Consider the following 20,000-nt stretch of genomic DNA (forward strand, 5'->3'; position numbering starts at 1 on the left):
ACATGGGCACATTGTAGACACAGCATAGTTTAAGTCACCTTCCTCTTCTCATATTGCCTGTACATCATTCATCGCTGGTAGGTTAGAGCAAGAAGTTGGCATCTTACTGTGTGCCATAGTTCTCTAAAGATTGTGCTTGCTAGAGACCATGGATGGGTGCCATTCATTCTCTCCAGCTGGTATGGATGGGTGCTATTCATTCTCTCTTCTGCTGGTGCTAGAAGAAAGTAGTGCCATATAGGTTTTGGATTTTAGGTTAAACCCATTTTGTTTAATATTACAGCAATTATAGTAATTTTGATTGCCATTGTCATCACTCACTCGTTTCTCACGGTACAATAAGAAACTTCTCCCAATGTCATGTACTTCACAACACCTGCAATCAGGCCAAAAACTCATGCATAATGGATGTCATGACACCCGTCTGCAATGGGTTAACAGACATTATCATATACAGGACTAATCCAAGACTGCTAGCTACTGTAATGATATCTGTGATTATATTCTTGCACAGTTTAGTTCATGTGTGTGCTTATGGCGTAGAATAGGTGCTCATTACATTTTATTCTTTTATGGCATATCAGTTGTCTCTCCTTTCCACTCTCTTTTGGCATGGTGATAAGCAATTCCTTTATATCTCTACTTGTTTTTATTTTCTTTATTGCTATTTGAATCTTTCCACTTTGCACCAACTAAAGATTATTAGACATGGTTCTGAATGAATGTATCTGATCCTTTGATCAACTCAGTATTGAAAAGATTATATACCTATACAGGCATCCCTTGCTATATCAACAATTGAAGTATGATTGATCAGTTTATACAATCTTTAAATCTCTCTCTCTCTCTCTCTCTCTCTCTCTCTCTCTCTCTCTCTCTCTCTCTCTCTCTCTCTCTCTCTTTTTCTCTCTCTCTTTCTCTCTCTCTCTCTTTCTCTCTCTCTTTCTCTCTCTCTTTCTCTCTCTCTTTCTTCTCTCTCTCTTTCTCTCTCTCTCTTTTTCTCTCTCTTTTCTCTCTCTTTTTCTCTCTCTTTTCTCTCTCTTTTCTCTCTCTCTTTTCTCTCTCTCTTTTCTCTCTCTCTTTTCTCTCTCTCTTTTCTCTCTCTCTTTTCTCTCTCTCTTTTCTCTCTCTCTTCTCTCTCTCTCTTCTCTCTCTCTCTCTCTTCTCCTCTCTTCCTCTCTCTTCTCTCTCTCTTCTCTCTCTCCTTCTCTCTCCTTCTCTCTCTCTCTCTCTCTCCTCTCTCTCTCTCTCTCTCCTCTCTCTCTCTCTCTCTCTCTCTCTCTCTCTCTCTCTCTCTCTCTCTCTCTCTCTCTCTCTCTCTCTCTCTCTCTCTCTCTCTCTCTCTCTCTCTCTCTCTCTCTCTCTCTTTATATATTAATGTGCTATAGTCAATTATATGGTGTGTGGTTAGTGGTTATGTGATAATGACACTGCACAGTGGAGTGAGTATCCACCCTTGCTATGCTCACTCTGTTCTCCCTGTTTCTTAGTAACTGTATAGTGTTTGTTTAATCATTATATACAGTGTCTTGGGATTCATTTAGAGTATTAACAAGTGTAATGGAAGTAAGCTTACCATTGCTCAAGGCAAAGGGCAAAGGAGAAGCCTTACATTGGAAATGAGTATTCACTCATTTCTTTACCTTTGTTTCTCCCCATTTAAAAAAAAAGTCTGCATGGAAATGAGTGTTCCACTAATTTCTTTACCTTTGTTTCTTTCCATTTTTAAAAAGTCTGTCTGAATGATTTTATGTTTTGTTTGTAAAATTTGATTATTTTTGTACATTTTTTATGTAGATTGAAAAATACCCCTATGCTATAAGGCTATTTATATATTATTCAAATTTTAGGGAATAAGACCCAATTGTATAGTGAGGGATGCCACTCACTACTAGAGGTGGAAAACATTAAGGGATTTTGGTTTCTTCCACATCTGTAAATTGGTTGTGATAAGGATGGAACCCTATCATCTTTTAGTATTTTATGAGTGTAAAATATATTTTGTAGGGGATACCTAATGCTATAGAAACTAACAGTGGTAACAGGAAGGAAAATATTGTTTTCCATGTAAAAATGTTTCAGTGCTGAAGTAGCTCTAAATTTTTCCTTGGCTAGCATCATAGTATTTTGTGTTAGCCAGTGAAACCTATAAGAACTAGAGATACCTCTGAATTGATTGGATTATGTGTTGTCAGACAGCTGCTGTGTTTAGTGGATGCAAGATGTAGTTGCATTGAAATTAATCTGATTTTTTATAGTGTACAGCTTCTTTAATTGAATTAATAGCCACTGAAAAGATTTGTGTTAGAGGATTATTTTTATCATATTCATTTGCAGGTAATGTATTCATACCAAATTTTATATCAGTATTTAAGAGTTATCTTATGGATGTCCCCATGTTCTAATATTATATATTGAATTTTTGCAGGAAGGAGAAGAGTGTCAGCAATTGAAGAGTCAGGTACCTTTAGACATAGGTTCTCTTTCCATTGGTGAAGATGATGAGCAGTCATACAGTGTTGGTGAAGATGGGGACTCAAATGAGGAGAAAGTAGAACAGGACCTAAATGAACAAGAAGAGGAGGAGGAGGAAGAGTACGAATATGAAGAATTTAATGAAGATGAAAGGACAGATTTAGAGAACCACAAAGAAGAGGAGGAATGTTATGAAGGTAAAAACTGAATAACATTTTTAGCACTTAGCACTTTCTCTCTACTTATATCTATGTTAGTTCTTTATATCATTATAATTTTTTGTTTCTACAAGATAATTCAGCTTGACAAATTTATTTTTCTCAAGGGCCCACTGACATGATTGGGCTCAAGAAAAGTCAATTTTCAAAGTTTGGCCTATTTTACTCCAAATCCAGCTATAAACACTATCCATACAGAAAAGTTCAAATAATTGCATGATAAGGCATTAACCCATTGTGGATGGGTGTCATGACAATCCAAAACCTAGATGGCACCACTTTCTTCTTGTACCAACAGGAGAGAGAGCCTTGAATGGCACCCATCCACAGTCTCTAGCAAGCACTATCTTTAGAGAGCGATGGCATACAGCAAGTTGACGATCTCTTGCTCTAAAGTACTGCCAATGAGGGTGTGTAGGCAGAGCAAGAAGAGGGAGGTGACTCAAAACCTACCCAATGTCTAAAATGTGCTCTGTGCCAATAGGGTGCCTTTTACTGTGGCACTCAGTCACCAGCACAGGTTTCCTTCCTCTTCCCTACCTCTTCATGCTATTTTCATTGTAGGTGGTTATATGTTTTGTATTCAAAAATGAGAAAAAATAAAAGTTGCTCTTTGTCCTCCCATAAAACAGCAGTACTTCTATCACACTGAGTATAAAGAAAATAATGAGCTGACATGGCATTTACAATTTTAGTCAACTGCAGCATAGATAGAGCATGTCATATAGCATATATAAGTCTCTAAATACAATAAAACACAAAAATGGCTTTAGTTTTATAATGAGTTATAGACTAGACAGAGTGGGAAGATTCAAATTATGTTGCTTCTAGTTATCTCGCTCTGAAATAAAACCCATCCTGAAGATTTGGCAAGCAAATCCATGATGGGTTAACCCATTCGCACCAGATGACATGCTGACGCACTTTGTGGTTTTTGGGCCTGACGCCGGCGACAAGATATTTGGTCAAGGCCGGTGCTCGGGTTGAGCGAGCGGACAGCCCAGGCTCGCGGCTAGTGCGCTAGAGAATCCCGAGGTGTTAGGCGTTTGCGTTCAAAAACCCCGGCATTCTGACCATTCAGAGCCGGAATAGCCCCAGCGTGAATGGGTTAACCACCTGAAGCCATGGTAAGGTATACCCAGGAGGGAAGTGTGGCGCAATATAGTCTACAAATTGGGTATCACACGGCTCCTGTTTCATAATTATGTACTTGGCATTGCTTGTCTTTTTGTGTTTTAACTTTTGTGTGTTTTATTGTATTGAGAGACTTGTATGTGCCATATCACAGGCTCTGTCAATGCTACAATTGATTTAAATTGTAGTAAAAGAGTCCATATTAGCTCATTATTTTCTTTATTTTCAGTGTGATAGAAGTATTGCTGTTTTATGGGAGGACATAATGCAACTTTATTTTTTGTATTTGTGTACTGTCATGAACAAATAAGAAAAGTATGACCATCCACAATGAAGATAACATGAAGAGGTAGGGATAAAGAAGGAGACCTGTGCTTATGACTGTGAGGGCCACAGTACAAGGCATCCCTACTGGCACAGGGGCACATTGTAGACTCATCTCATTCTGCGTGTATGATCTCTATTGGCAGTAGTTTAGAGCAAGAGGTTGGCAACTTGCTGTGTGCCATCGCTCTATATAGATAGTGCTTGCTAGAGACTATGGATGGGTTAATGACGGGTGACATGATATCACGTCCAGTGGTGACAGCGTCAGTTGCCATGGATGAGATATTTCGTTGTGGCTACCCTCCTGGCTGGCAAGCCAGGTGATCAGGTGTATAGCGCTTGGCTGCGGCTAGTGCGGGCGAATAGCCTGAGGTGTTTGGCTTATGCATTTGAAATATCCAGGCATTTCAACCATTTAGAGCCAAAACAGCCCTGTCGAAAACCGATGCTGTATTTCACAGTTATTAAGTTTAATCATTTGATATCAAAGTAAATGATAATTTTTGCCTTTTTTTTTTTTTTTTGCCATTTTTATCTAGGATTAAACAATAAGGGATAACTTAAGTTATCTGCTCTTACACAGACCAAACTGATGAAGTCAATGAAGACAGTGTTAATGCAGAGGAAGCAGATGGTGATGAAGATGATGATGATGGGGGATGGATTACTCTGACTAATGTCAAAAAACATAAGATGAAGAGGATTGGACTTACGCCTGAGGAAGAAGATATGGAAAAGGAAGTCCTTGTAGCTTGCATGACATCGGACTTTGCAATGCAGGTAGGGAGTTTGACTGTATGTTGATATTTGTTCACTTGCATATTTTATAGATTTTCATGAAGAATATTAACCCTACTGTGATGTCAGATCACTTTGTACTGCATTTTTCCTTTTGTTGAAGTTACAAGCTATTTATTCCTTCATTTATGATGACCTAATATAACAAATGCTAATTAATTAGTTTCATTTTGCTAATTTTTCATATGTTGCTAATATATCTTATTTCATACCATAAATTTAAAAACAATAGAAAACACACATCTTAAGATGCCCAACCCAGGCTAAACATCTAGGAAGCATTAAGATGTCTAAACCAATTTCTTCCACTACCAATTCCATCATACTTCCAGAAAATGTGTGGAGGAAGTATGAAATCGAATTATACAATTCTTTTGCTTTCAGAATGTCATGAAGCACATGGGCCTAAAGGTGATGGGAGTTGATGGGAAATTGATTCAGCAAGTCAGGACTTACATTCTACGATGTTATGCCTGTTTCAAGACAACAAGTATTATGAACAGAGTGAGTTTCCTCAACTTTTTTTTTTCAATTAAAGAATAAAACTTTCCTTTTTCAGTGTTTTTTAATTTTCTCCAATCTGTTGTTTAGAATATGTTCTATATTTACAGTAATGCCATTAGCTGGAGAGGTAATATTTCTTTTGAAGACTGTTTCTCTTACGGATGTCATGATTTCAGCTTTATTAGTTTTCATCTAATAATGCAGTTATACTGGTGACACTGTTTAAATCAGGATATTGCTTTGTTATATGTCCAGCTGATAATGACCATTTCATATATGATAGCCATGTATTTTGTTATAGTTATGTGTATCATAATCATTACCCTTTTTGTTCTACAGATGTTTTGCCCAAAGTGTGGTAATAAAACTCTCAAGAGAGTAGCAGTGACACTCAACCCCGATGGCACAAAGAGGATTTGGGTTAACACCAAGAGACCAATTAACATTAGGGGCACAAAGGTGAGACTGGACCATCCATTCATTCATTCATTCATTCATTCATTCATTCCCCCATACACAGAAAAGATAGATAGAAACTAGGAATGTCTTTTTATAGATATTATTTATTTTCATTGATTTTATTAGTAGTAGTAGGAATTTATGATGATAATAGCTGTAGCTGCTGTAAACAGTTTTCTTTATTTTCTTAATCATTAGTGTTGTTAATGTTAATGTCATTAATCTAGTGTTATCATTATATTTTTCTATCTATTTAGAAGAGCATTTATTAACAAATGGATGAGGAGTCAAGTCAGATTTGTAATGACACACTTTTATTGCTTTCCCATTTTGTTATAATTATTATTAGTAGTAGCAATAGTGGTGGTGTTATTATTATGATACTATTACATTATTACTATTGTTGCTACTATTATCATCATCATGATCATTACCATTATTATAATTATTATTACAAATATTGCTTATTTATTTATTTATATTTTCATCTTTATGAAGTAATTTCTGGGTTTTTGCTCTTTCTTTCTATTGTTTATGTTTGCTCTTCCTCCTCCTCATCTCCACCAACTTATCTAACTCCTTTTCCTCCTCCTTATGACCACCACCAATGTATCTTCCTCCTCTTCCTGCTCCTCATGCTCTCCAACACCTCATCTTTCTTCTAGCCCTCATCATGATCCTCTCCAACACCTATCTTCCTCCTTTTCCTCATCATCATCTCCACCACCTTATCTTCCTCACTTTCCTCCTCTTCCTCTTCAACACCTCAGCTTCTTCTTCCTCATCATCTCCACCACTTTATTTACCTCCTTTTCTCATCCTCCTCTCCATCACCTTATCTTCCTCATTTTCCTCCTCTCCAACATCTTATCTTCCTTGTCATCATCATCTCCATCACCTTATCTTCCTCCTTTTCCCCTTCCTCATCATCTCCACTACCTTATCTACCTCTTTTTTCTCCTACTTCATAATTGCCTTGTTTACTCTTTCTTCCCTCTTCTGTTCCTTTGTTCTTGAATATATAACATACTCACAAACTGCAGTGTTACAATATCCTTGCTTTTATTTCTTGAATGTTAGTGTTGTAATGATTAAACATTCATTTCCTTTTTGTTTTCACAGTTCTCCCTACCCATGCCAAAAGGAGGCAAACATGCAAGAAATCCAATCTTAGCAGCTGATCAGAAAGAAGCAAAGAAACATGCCAGTAGACTTAGTTATAAAAAAGTCAACCCACTTCATGTTGACTATGATACTTGTGAGTATGGCTTATTATTCTTTCAAGTTGTTTTGAATTGTTTTAATGTGAAACACAGAATTTGGCTTTAGTTTTTGCATGTGCTCCTTAACTACACCCTTGTGGATGGGTGGCAATATGTTGATGCCCTAAGTGGTTTTGACCATATACAAATATTATAAAATGCCACTTCCAGTTTGGCTGTTTTGCCATTCAGCACTAGGTGTGACAAGGAGTGTATATAGTTGTAAATAGCTTTTCTTTTCTCTATTACAATGAAGAATTTTTTTTTGCCAAACTTTGTACTTCTCTGAATTTATGATAGTGATGTTACACAGAGTGTACAGCATATTTTCCTCCTTGTGTGGAGACGTAAAGATTAAACTACAGGGATTACTTGTCTTAAAATTGTCATGCTTATACCAATATCCACTATAAGTCTTGGAGACTTATAGTGGATATTGGTATAAGCATGACAAAATGCAACAAAAGTAGTGAAGATTTGCAGTATTCTATAGCAATTGACTGTTTTTTCCACCAAACTCCTGTTCAAGTCCCTCATTCTACCAGCCCTTCCAAATGAACATAGGCCCATGTGCAAGGGGTTAGATAACTTGATATTTATCCTGCGATGCAATACTTATAGCTGTGATTTGCATATGTTGATTTACTTCACTGGTTGCAAGTATAATTGTAGAGATTCAAACAGGATTTTTAAATTTTATTTATTGAGAAATTACAAGTTATAAAGTACATATATCATGACCTTGTGTTCATAACAAAGTGATTTTATCCTTTTTTCTGTAGTTGGTCACATTATGCAGAAAATATATAAGTGGATAGTTTACATAGAAATGTAAGAAATGCTACTTATATAGCATTTGAGTATTATAATATACAAAACTATAAAAATAAAAGAAAAAATAATGAACAATTCAAATTAAATGCTTAGTAAACAAACATGTTATGAATATAAGTATAGCTATTTGGTAAGCGTTAGTTGAATGATAAAATTTTTAGTGTTGACTAGAAAGGGGAGGGGGAGTTTATTAGAAAGATCTATTCTTGTTGTTACATATGTATACAATGTGAAAAATAGTGATTGTAAATGGGGGGTATCTAAAGTAAGCTTGCTTAAAAGCTTAGAAATGGCTTTCAAAAGTAAATTATATATTGATGTCAAAAGTGGAAATAAAAGGGCATATTGATATTTTCTCCCTCCCAAAATTAAAGTTTCATGAAAACTTCGGTCTCTGTAAAAGGAGCTAAATTACAATTTATATAGAAAACTGATTGACAGATAGAGGCTGATATGAAACCAATGATTGACTCAGAAGGGAAAGTTTTAGAATTTCCTTGCATTAAATTTTATTGGAGCAAATAAGTGGAGTATGTAGACCATTGGTCAGTTTTAAATAATTGTTACTTGAATTAGTTGATTTGGGTTTTAGTGTAACAGGTTCATTAGTTGATTTGTAGAATTTTGCTAAAGAGGAAATGAGAGTTGGTAGTATGATTAGGTGTGTTCCACAAGGTACCCAAATTGGCTTGTTTAAAAATTGTGTTTCATATAATGACTATTATAGTGTTTTTGTTTCAATATGTCAGTAGAAAGTAGTGCAACCATTTGGTGATTATGATATGTGGTCTTTAATTGTATTGTTGCCTATTAATACAATATCTAAAATTAAAATTATTTGTTAATTTTATTTTCAGTAAATTCACCATTTGCTGTGCGTGATGTTTACTCTCGTGCTTCACAACTGGGTTATATTGCTGGGAAAAAGAATCATCAGATGTACTGGGAAAAGAAGAACCCCAATGAAGGAAGAAGAACAACAGGAAAGAGAAAAAAATAATGGTGTATGGATGCTTGTAGTGTAAATATGGACATGTATATTGTTACGAATATTTACTAAGGATATATTCACATACCCATTGTTTTAGGATTTAAAAAAAGCCACATTAAAGTCTAAGCCTGAAAGTTACTAGTGGTATTGCTTCATGTATTGATGTTTACTACTTCTTTATCTGTGGAAGTTTTTTTTCCACTTTTTGTATTAGTATTTGTTATTTTGAATTCTTGACTTTATGAAGCAGATAAGTTATAAAGATATGGAAATTACACATGGGTGTGTGTATTGCATTTGATCTGGTATGAAAACGAGTATATTTTTTCCATAGATTGTTAATAAATAATATGATGGAAATCCTGAGGTTTATTGTCACATGAAAAGAGAGATCAACCATTATTGCACATCTAATGGTTTGAAAAGTCTCTGGTTGCTACTTTTTTACTTTTTTCAATCTATATTTTATATGAAAGGAATACAGCAACAAAGTGACTTCTATTTGATTATTCTATATTATTTTCTTGAGATCACAGTCAAACAAAAACAAAAAATCAAGCAAAAAGAAAAGAAACTCCTTTTTGAATTTTATCTGAAGGAATCCCTCTTTTCAATGAGGTTACTCCTTGTATGGATACATTACACAGGCATATGTCATGAGATGATTAAGATGTGTAAAAACTTATCAATTAGTTAGTATCACTGTATAAGCCCTTTACAATTCTGTAGAATATACTATATACAAGTATTCCTTTGGGACATTGCCAGTAATGTCTAATATATCATACAATGTTTACAATTTAGTTCAATTAGGTGTTACATTTCAATTAAACACCAGGTGTAATTAAATGAAAACTGATCCATACACAGCAGAACCTCTTTGTTTCATTTGTCACATTAAACTAAATGCTCAGAGGAATAAATCTATTTTTAGATTTCTACATGCTGCAGCTGCCCTAACCTTAATGTCAAGTAAATGCAAAATACTGTAAAGTAAAAAAAAAAAAATGGCAATGAAATGAAATGTGCTTTTTCTTTGGCAACTGCTGTGATAAGAGCAACTTTCTGTTCAGCTGGTAAAACCTATGAATTTATTTGTGCCGACAAATATGGTTCACTGACAGTTTTTGCCCTGTCAATTAATTATCTAGTAAGAAAAAAAAACTCTTTACCCTCACTGCATGAAAGTGCAATCAGAAAACATAGAAAATTATTTTTTTTCTCTCTCAAAATCCCATTCATAGTCATTTATTGTTAAAATTACATATAATGCCTTTAACTGAAAGTGATGTTCTTTATGCCCTGACAGAAAACCTAAATGTATGAAAATAAAGAATTGCTAAAAGTCTACCTGAAATGATAAATAAGCCACTAAAGAGTACCTATCACAGTTCACTTTTTTGTTGGAGTTCTTCATTATTAATGTCTTCTGTTCTATTTATCTCTGCAGTTTCTTTGTCATTACTGCTACTCTGAGTACTGGCCTCATTGTCATCCTCCTCTTCTATACTATCTTCATCTGTTGGGAGAAAAAATCAATCAACATTAGTTTAATTACAGAAATCTAGGAAATCACACAAAAACAAATCTCAATCTGAAACAATTAGGATAAAGTAAACAGAAATAAAATTAAAAGCATAAGTGTATCAAATAAAAAATACTTTAAATTCTTATAAATATTCAACCAAAGAATGACCAGAAAGCTTTCATTTATTTATTTAATTTTTTTTAGAAAAAACATTCTTATAAGATGAATGATAAAGAATATTTATTTAGTGTATGAGTGCAATGGCAGATCCCAGACATTCTACAGGGCTGAGTGCAATTGGACCACCAAGCACTAGAGTGTGGAAGACAGCTCCTCCCTGGGAAAATTTTTGCACTTCAAAGTCATTTTCTTAAAAAAATTAAAGCAAACTGTAACATCAGTAATAAGTATGAGATTTAGGCTCTTATGGTTTCAATAAAGAAAAAGGTACAAATATGCATACATGAAAATTTACAGGATTATAACCACACAACATTTTATTACTGATTCTAGCACAACTATATTGTGGGCCAAATTATTCACATATTTCTGTCTATTGTGAATTAGTCTAAACTGGGAGAGCGTTTTATTACACCGGGGGTGGGGGATATGTGCATACCCATACATGTGTGTTTTAAGGAGTACATATGTGTACCTACATAACTCTTTCAGTAATTAGGTATTTCAAGAAAGGATATGTCAAAAATATAAAGGTTATGTTCATAGTTTCATTGTTTTTCACACATTTTTCCAATTTATAAAAATTATAGTTTTGTTTTGTTTTGTTTTACACTAGACTTCCAAATAGTATTTATTTTTGTTGATTTCTTGCATAATGAAATGCTGTAGGTAAATTTTTCCAGTAAACAAGCATTTAACAGTTGGTGTAAATAATAAAAGATCTTAACAATGATGGACTGTAAGTTTGTCACTATGTAGTTAAACTAATAAATAATGACTAATTTCTTGTAAGCTGATCAAAAAATTGCAAAGCAAGTCATAGGCAAGCACATGCAACTACAACAGGTAGGGAAAGCAATGAAATTGACATTTCTTTATAAGCATAAGATAAAACATTACCTTATATTTATCCCCACTGCTGATATATTAATAACACTATTTACCACCATTCCTGATACAAAGACAAATACCATGGCATCAGCATTTATCCAGGTGCCTTGATTTCAATGATCTTACAATATATTGATGAGATGCCCATGCCATGTGAGGAGTGGCACTCAGATTGCACTTCCATTACTGGACAATAAATATGATCATGAAAATCGCACTTATCTTTATTATAGACAAGGTTTATTTAAATATTTTGACACAAATACTATATATATTCCAAGTGTATCTATGTTATTCCTTGTTTTTTGTAAAAAAAATGCAATGTTCTGCCTTCTTGACATGTTTAGTAATGCCTTTGCAGTGCATAATGCACTCATAAGTGAAATGACATAGCTGGCCTTCCAGACAGAGGTTACACACCCTGGGGGCAGGTCTGTTCATCCAGCCAGCATGACAATAGAAGAAAACAGATAGAGACTGCTAAAGGTAGTAATGTTGTGACCACCAAGTTAGGAAGTTGACACAGACTACATGGTAATAATGTGGAGTGCCTCTTTGTCAGTACCCCTGCTTTGAGTGCTACCACACTCTGAAGTAATACTAGTACCAGGTTACTTTCCAGCAAACAGAGAGTAAGCCACACCAGGAGCTAATAAGGCATCAATACAATATATATACAACCATGACATAGCACATCAAATGGCTAATGCAGTACACAAAAAGACAGCCATAATTCACTGAAAACTTAAATAATATAATAAAATATAGTACATGACTTGTCACATGGCATGGGCTACAGCTGAAATCATAACCTGAGTGAGGGCCAGGCAGCTACAAGTTTTCCACAGGGGAATGGCCTTATGCTTTCTACAAATACCTGGAGTTATCAAGTTAACCTGTTATAAACAGGAGCCTGAAAGATCTAACTGACCATCAAGATGGGATATTTCTTATACTAAGGGAACTTGCCCAATGAGCATTTTCCCTTAACCCAAATGCTGCGGGTCGTTGATAACTGGCGCGTGATGCATTTCCGGGAGGCTACCGCGTAGGCCTAAACTCATTCCGGGGTCTCATCTTATCTTATGACGCCCGGTATAGAGGTGCCGTCACCTTACATGACAACCGGAATTTGGGCCAAGAAGGTGACGTCTTCACTGCATGCCATCCGGAGGATTTGGGTTAAAACCATCACAAGACAGGGTTTAGTCCGACTTTGGAAAGCTGTAGCTTGGAGACTAGCACCATGATGGTCATAGAACATTATGACTGTGAGTACCCTTCAAGAGTGAGCAGTTTCTAAGGTTGCATAATGTCTTTTAGACCTAATCAGGGTCATTATGTACATCATAACAACTATGCTCTGCCTTTAAACTCACTCACTCAAGCACTCTCTCTTTCTCATTATCACAAGAGAAGTGCAATAAAAATTCACTGCCTGCGAGATGGGTGAATAGAAAACAGATATTTTTTATTGAACTTTAATGACTAGAATATGTGTGCTGTACAACTCTGCATAATGACAATAGAAACATTTTCTTTAAATAGGGTTTATAGTGATTACCTAAATATTGCCCAAATAATATCACCTATTCAAATCTCTTTATTTGAAAATAACAAAAAATCTCCTTTATCCTGACCAGACTACAAGCAATTTTTCTTCTTGCAGTTTTTGTGCTTGAATAGGCCACAAAAAAGCAAGTTAATTGTAAAACATAGCAGTAAACTTAAAAGTAAAACAGTAATATACAAAAAGTAAATGGACAATTAAACCTTATCAAAGTTACATTATTGAACATACTTCCTTTTATCTTTAATATTTAAATATTAAAAAAAAAAACAAGTTATGTCCTAAGCATCACTTCAGAATTAAACAAAATAAAGGTGAGAAGAGAATACCAATATGTAGATTTTTCACCAATACCAAGTTATCTTACTGCATTTTTTTTCACAATCTTTTTCTGGCTTAGAAATTTGAAGAACCTGATATTTGTTAGTTATAAACTATTTTTGGTAAAGTTATCAATGCTAGGTTACATGAGTATAGTTAGGATATGAAAGACTGATAAAAAAGTAAGAGAGAAAGAAAGAAAAAAATATTTCATTATATAAATAAGAACCCTGTAAGGTTGATGTTGGAAAATTGTGAAAATCATAAAATATATAATTGGTGCCAATCATGTGTAGAATAGCACTTACAACATAAAAATCCATGAATCCATAAGCTATAACTAACTAAAGCTGAAAAAAATGAATAACAGCTATTTTACTGAATAATGAGGGTTGGGGTGAACATGAACCATATAGATGATAACAGATACAAGTACCAAAAATTGATGCTAAACCACTATCTAAATGGAATTACTATCAAACAACCTTGGTGCACAAGTAAAAACAGATTATATTAAGACTGAAATCCTTAATGCATATAACTTCAACCATAAGCAATTATCACATTATGTGACCACTGAACATATATTGTGCCTGAATTACTGACACCAGGGCAAAAATCATAATACAGATGGTAAACGCTTCATTGTCATTATCATTTTTCTTTTTAGAAAGGGGGGGGGATGCTTTATGTACCTGAAAATAGTAACTGCCACAAGAATATCATATATATAATTGAATGGTAAGCCCCCTAAAGGACATGCATCCTATATCTATCCAATTGGAAAAGAGGATTTCACTTCAGACATTTTACAAAATCATTCTAGTCATAAAACTTGTTGACAATAGAAACAATATTTCCTAAAATTTGAAAATCTTTGCCATAAAGGTTAATCTGTGGAAGAAGACTCACAAGTATGCTAGTGTCAATGTTGCATTTAAAACTGTCTTTTTCATCATTTAAGTATTGTGCATGCATGTGGAAGAGCAAACAAAATTACCTCTCAACATGAAACACATCATACAATTCAGCAGTAAGTAGATTTGAAATATTTTAACAATGGCAACTGATTTCTGACATCAGTATTATGTTTTCTTCTTTGTTTTTTAAGTTTGGAAATAAGTATTAGTGCATATATCAATAAAATCAATAGCCCCATCTGATCAGTCACTTTTTCCAATACATCATTACTTTCATTACTAGAGTTAAATCCCCCCTGGTAAGTTATTATCTACACTGCAATGGCAGCAACATCCCATCAAGTGTATGCAGAGAAATGTAAAAACAAACCATGGGAGTAGTGGGGTCCTATTCTTTTATTTCTTAAAAATGTCAAGAAGTCTTCCCTGCATGAAGATGAACAAAGTACTGAACACTTAACATCACCTCTCAACAGTAATTACATTAACAAGAAAAATACTCATATTGTAATTAAAAGAGAAACTACCAATGGCTTAGTTTTTTAAAGAAATTTTCTTCCACCTGACACTGGCTTTAACTGAGGGGGTAGCACACTGTGCATACAATGTAATTCCAGGTGATATATTCTACATTCCATTCAATTCTAAAATACCAACCATATGCTATATCTAATGTATTAAATTTGAAAACCTATCACAACAACTTTAGGAGACATACAGTAATAAATTCCTTCCGTATCTAAATCTATATAGACAAATGAGATACCAACTCACTTCAAAGGACTTAAAAAATGAAATGTCAAGTACAGGTGAAGGAGGTCTACTGACTGAAAGATAATGGGTCTCAATTGCTTTAGTCAGTAAGTAACTGATTTACCATCACAATGGTAAGGAACAGAAGTTTGTGCAAAGTATCACTGTCTGATTATTTTAGAGATACAAACATTAAAACAGAATAAACTAAATATTCTGAAAATCCCAATTCATGAAAAAATAAATATTCTCGGCACTGAATACAACTTCAAATAATCTTTTGTAATTCAAAAAGTTCACATGTATTTGGAAATTCTACAAGTCTAAATAAATCTTTGTAATTCCCATACCAAACGATTATCCTTTTACTGTAGAGTATTAACAACCATGTACCTCATTAGTAAATAATGATATCTGCAATGGCAGTTTTGAGACCAATATTTATCATAAATTATCCTAACAGTGAAAATCTTTGAAGACTGAAATGTACATAATCTCAAACAACTAAGAGTGCAGTTTAGTAACAAAAATGCACTTTGACTGATGTTCTTCTATCATCTATTAATTAGTTCTATATTAATGTAGTATTAGCATAAATAATTAGTAGGAGGGATCATTTTTCTTTATTTGTGATGCAGTCAAAAAAGGAACTGTCCTACGATATATAGTCACTCGTCAAATTACATGATACACATTTTTCATTTTCCATTAACCCATTGATAGCGGATGGCATGATTTGCTGTCAAGGCAGAGTTGGTCGTAAACGAGGATGGCATCGTGCCATGCAACATAAACCCGCCACATAACTGCATACATATCTTATTAAAACCATGACCAATGGGTTAACAGACATATATCAATCTTTTAAAATGATTCTATGTGAAGCATGATGTATCTTATAACAAAATATTCTTAGACGTATAAAGTTTTGCTTCATGTGTGATTTGCATAAATTATCCCTTTTATCAAGATTTTATTTCATAATTTATCTATTTTGTATATTTACCACATTTAAGAACTAGTAATCCAGTTATATAAATCTCTTCGGATTTTACTCTTCTCTCTTCTGGTTATTTACTCTATCATCTGTTGTGAAGGCTAGTCTAAAAATAATTTTCTATTCTGTATCTCTTTTTCACTTCATATTAAATCCCACATTTCATATCCAAACAGCTATTACAAAATGGTAAACTATTCGCTTATCTCTGCTCCTGGGAACATTGAAGATAATGGTATCTGTGGTATGAGAGAAGGTGCAGTTGTATCCTTGAGGTAATATTCTGAGAAGCTGATGTAAATAGCCACACTAACACCCACAATCGCAGCTATGCAGGTATTCTTCTGGAGGATGATGCAAGTGGCAATTGTGAGCCCTGCATATGTGACATAGCGGGCAAATGTCATGTGTTTGTCTCGTTCCTTCGCTCCATTGTCTGCAATATACGCCCAACACCAAAACCATGTCAGTGAAGGATAGGAAACAACTGTCTCAACATTTGTAGATAAATTACAATATCAACTAGTCAAAAATGAAGTGAAACTTTAAAGCCAAATTACTTCTCCATCCTCAAAACAATAAAACTAATACTTGTCTCTCAGACTTTTAAAGCATTGTATTAGAACATACAATCATAAAAAAAATGTGTCTATTCTTAGAACTAAATATCAAGTTTCCCAGTCATCTCAGGTTAAGAGCCATTTAGAGAGATAAATAAGAATCAAGCACTACTTAAAATTTGCAAAGAAAAAATAAATCTACAGGAATTACAAAAAAAACTAAAGAAATGCCTAAGCTATAACATATACTCTTCTAATAACCTAACGGGAACCAAGTCACAACTAAACGTAATGTGTATTTGACTAGCTTTTCTACGCACCATGCAGTCACTATACAAAAGTTTTTCTCTATTAATTTCATGCAAGCTACAACTTGTTTTGAAATTGGTTCTAAATTGAATATAAAAGATCTATTCACATGGGAAATTATATCCATGCATAACTTAGGAAGCCTATTCATAATAAAACATTTTTCTCTTTGAGCTGATGTAATGCAAACTCATTTTTCATTGTAAAAGCTTAGTCTTCAGAATTAGTAAACATGTCTAATCTCAAGTTGCATAAGACTTCACATAGTCCTCATAACTAACATTGTACGTAAAATACATATAGCAGAAAAATAATGTATCAAATTAAAAAATTCTTTTATACAACATAAAAGCAATGAAAGAGTATTGCCTCATGATGTGCTTTTCAAACCCATTATTGAAGCTGGTGATAAGCATTCAGTGGTTATTATTAATGTGGAAAATTTTACAACTGAATATAATTTTTTTGAGCAATGACAGATGCTAGATAATTTCTAATATTTGATTTAAGTTAAATGAAATATAACTATATTTAAGTGAAATATAACTATATTTCCCCTGTACTCTTGTTCTCATATTCTAATATCTTGGTAAGTCTCTCTCTCACATATTCTTATAAGTGTAAATAAATAAATATAAAAGTAAGAAATAAATTCACGTATGTTTGTATGTGTTTGCATTTCTATGTGTAAGAATAAACATACATACATGTTTTATATGCATAAATCTATATATTTAGGATGCATACCACCAACCATTTAGATTTCATAAATTAACCTACACAATAATTATAATAGAAGCTATGATTATCCTTTGTTTTTCATTACACTGACATTAAGTTAATCAGCAAATAAATAAAGTAAGACCTTTTGATACTTTAAACACTGAAGCACATTATATATCTCTAAAAGTTAATTGTGACAAGAAAAAATACAAATGGAAAAAAATAAATCATCTGCTCAGAAGTCACTCATTCATCTTTACCTTTTCCTCTAAACAAATTATCTTCATACTTGGAATAAAAAAGGGATAAGAAAAATAATTTGACCTGAAATAACATTGTTTTGCCTTACATTTTAGATCTCATATTCTGTACACAAGCAATAGCCCTAGTATTTTGAATATGTTACTTAAGATCCTTTCTTAATCTAGTCATTGCTTTTATAAAGCAATAACTGTCAACAATTACTTTCCATGACATGAATGAAAAACTAAAAACAAATAAAAATATCTGTTCTATGTCAGTCACACATATGTGCTAAGAGAGACTTCTCAACATTTAGTAGTTGGATTTGGTTGGGACTGGGAAGTAATTTTTGCAGGGGAGTCTACTTGAAAGCAAAGAAACCAAAACAATCTATGAGTTATGACAACTTAACCAAGCTGACAATGGAAAACGAGAAGAAAAAGTTACAAGACAAAAGCTATATGGTGAGTAATTGAGTATATGTACAATAAATCTGACATATTAAGGTCATCCCTATCTTATGTAAAGATTCAATATAGACCATAAATATGGTTAAATAATATTGAAAGAAATGGATATAGTGTGCTCTCCCTCCCTCTTAACCTTTGATGTCAGGTGTGCATGTATACATGCACTGTCCACCGTTTTTTACACAGATGGTTAGACAAGTGTTTAGTCAATAAGGAGTTAATAAGCAAGCCTACCTGACCTAACCTGTGTACCCCATTATTTAAATTTGTGGGGAACAAGTTTTTAATTTTATTGCTATTATTGTAGTCATTGGCATATGCATTGTCATTATAATAAAAATTGCAATAATAATGTTTGTAAAGATGTTAATAGAAATAGAACTTTTTCTTCTTGAAAATTCAGTTAGGCCTACTGACTAACTTCTTGTTGACTAAGCACTTGTGGAACCATCTATGTGTAAAAATAAAAATAAGACGAAGTGGACACTGCATGTCACCAGCATCAATAAGTTTCTTACTATATATTTCATTTATTGGAATCTTTACAATAAAAAAAATCAACAGTTTGGTAAATGTTCAACTAGATTTGCTTAGCATCTAATATCTACTTTGGCATGAAAATTCATTCTTATAAATCATGGATAAAGAATAGTACTATCTAATCTGTTCTGAGAATAGGCAGAAACTTGTTTAATACACTTTATGACTGTTTTGCCTCTTCTAAAGCATTCTTAACCATTTTCCTGTACTTCATGGTTTGGCTTTCACTGTATGTTCTAGAGCCTTTACAAGAAATGAGAAGCAACAAGGCATCATCAGGCACTTGGGCAGAATCAAGCATCATGCCAGATACTGAGGATGAGGTCAGTTTGTTACCTGACCTCAGATAGTGAATATGACAGCTCTTGCCCATCTACCTAATTAATTTTGAAAAAGGCCAGAGAAACTTGACAATGAAAGATATTCCTGATGCACACACGCATATGGACAGACACACAGAAATTTTTGGGATTATTGTATTGATACAGTCAATAGCAAATGATAAATGAATACATTTTTGGTCTCTATTTCTTACACTATCTTATATGTGAGCAGAAAACAAGTTGTCAGGACCTGGTATGATAGTTATCAGGTGTAAGGAATAAAGCACAGCCTCCTAGTATCAATTGTATACCTGCATCGCTCATGGTCAATGTCAACAAGTGATAGAAACATACATTTTTTATTTCTGTTTATTAATAACAACAATTTTCATGAGGGAAAATATGTTGTTCTGAACTTTTTATATATTGACAATATGTTTGTGAAAAGTCAAATATGTACCAAGTACCAGTACTTTAGTTGCCTGTTCTATATTTCCTAATTATGACAATACATCACTATGAATTATGCTTAGAAAATATAACGATTTCAAAATGTCCAACTAGAGACTGACTTGTGGTAATATTTCCAAATACATATGACTTTACTTATATATATATATATATATATATATATATCATTCTGTATATCATTTAGTGATCTACAACCAAA

At 33.6% G+C, this 20,000-nt stretch overlaps 2 protein-coding genes across 4 annotated transcripts in view; one reads left to right on the forward strand and one right to left on the reverse strand.

Annotated features, from left to right (window-relative positions):
- Positions 1–9,362, forward strand: part of LOC122257757 (RNA-binding protein NOB1) — a 17,190-nt gene extending 7,828 nt beyond the window's left edge. The window contains exons 5-10 of the mRNA XM_043023251.2: positions 2,429–2,672; positions 4,738–4,934; positions 5,337–5,456; positions 5,796–5,915; positions 7,038–7,173; positions 8,869–9,362. Coding sequence (XP_042879185.1) covers positions 2,429–2,672; positions 4,738–4,934; positions 5,337–5,456; positions 5,796–5,915; positions 7,038–7,173; positions 8,869–9,011 — 960 coding nt within the window. The 3' untranslated portion in view covers positions 9,012–9,362. The remainder of the gene's footprint in view (positions 1–2,428; positions 2,673–4,737; positions 4,935–5,336; positions 5,457–5,795; positions 5,916–7,037; positions 7,174–8,868) is intronic.
- Positions 7,864–20,000, reverse strand: part of Creld (Cysteine rich with EGF like domains) — a 19,291-nt gene continuing 7,154 nt past the window's right edge. For 2 of the 3 annotated variants that reach the window (XM_043023255.2, XM_043023253.2), the window contains exon 8: positions 14,791–16,598. In XM_043023255.2, coding sequence (XP_042879189.1) covers positions 16,357–16,598 — 242 coding nt within the window. In that variant the 3' untranslated portion in view covers positions 14,791–16,356. Of the gene's footprint in view, positions 10,522–14,790; positions 16,599–20,000 lie in introns of those variants that run through there. The other variant, XM_043023257.2, reaches the window with a different exon arrangement.

Source organism: Penaeus japonicus, unplaced genomic scaffold, assembly GCF_977035675.1.
Source record: "Penaeus japonicus unplaced genomic scaffold, GWHDUDI00000001_assembly GWHDUDI00000024, whole genome shotgun sequence".
NCBI lineage: Eukaryota > Metazoa > Arthropoda > Malacostraca > Decapoda > Penaeidae > Penaeus > Penaeus japonicus.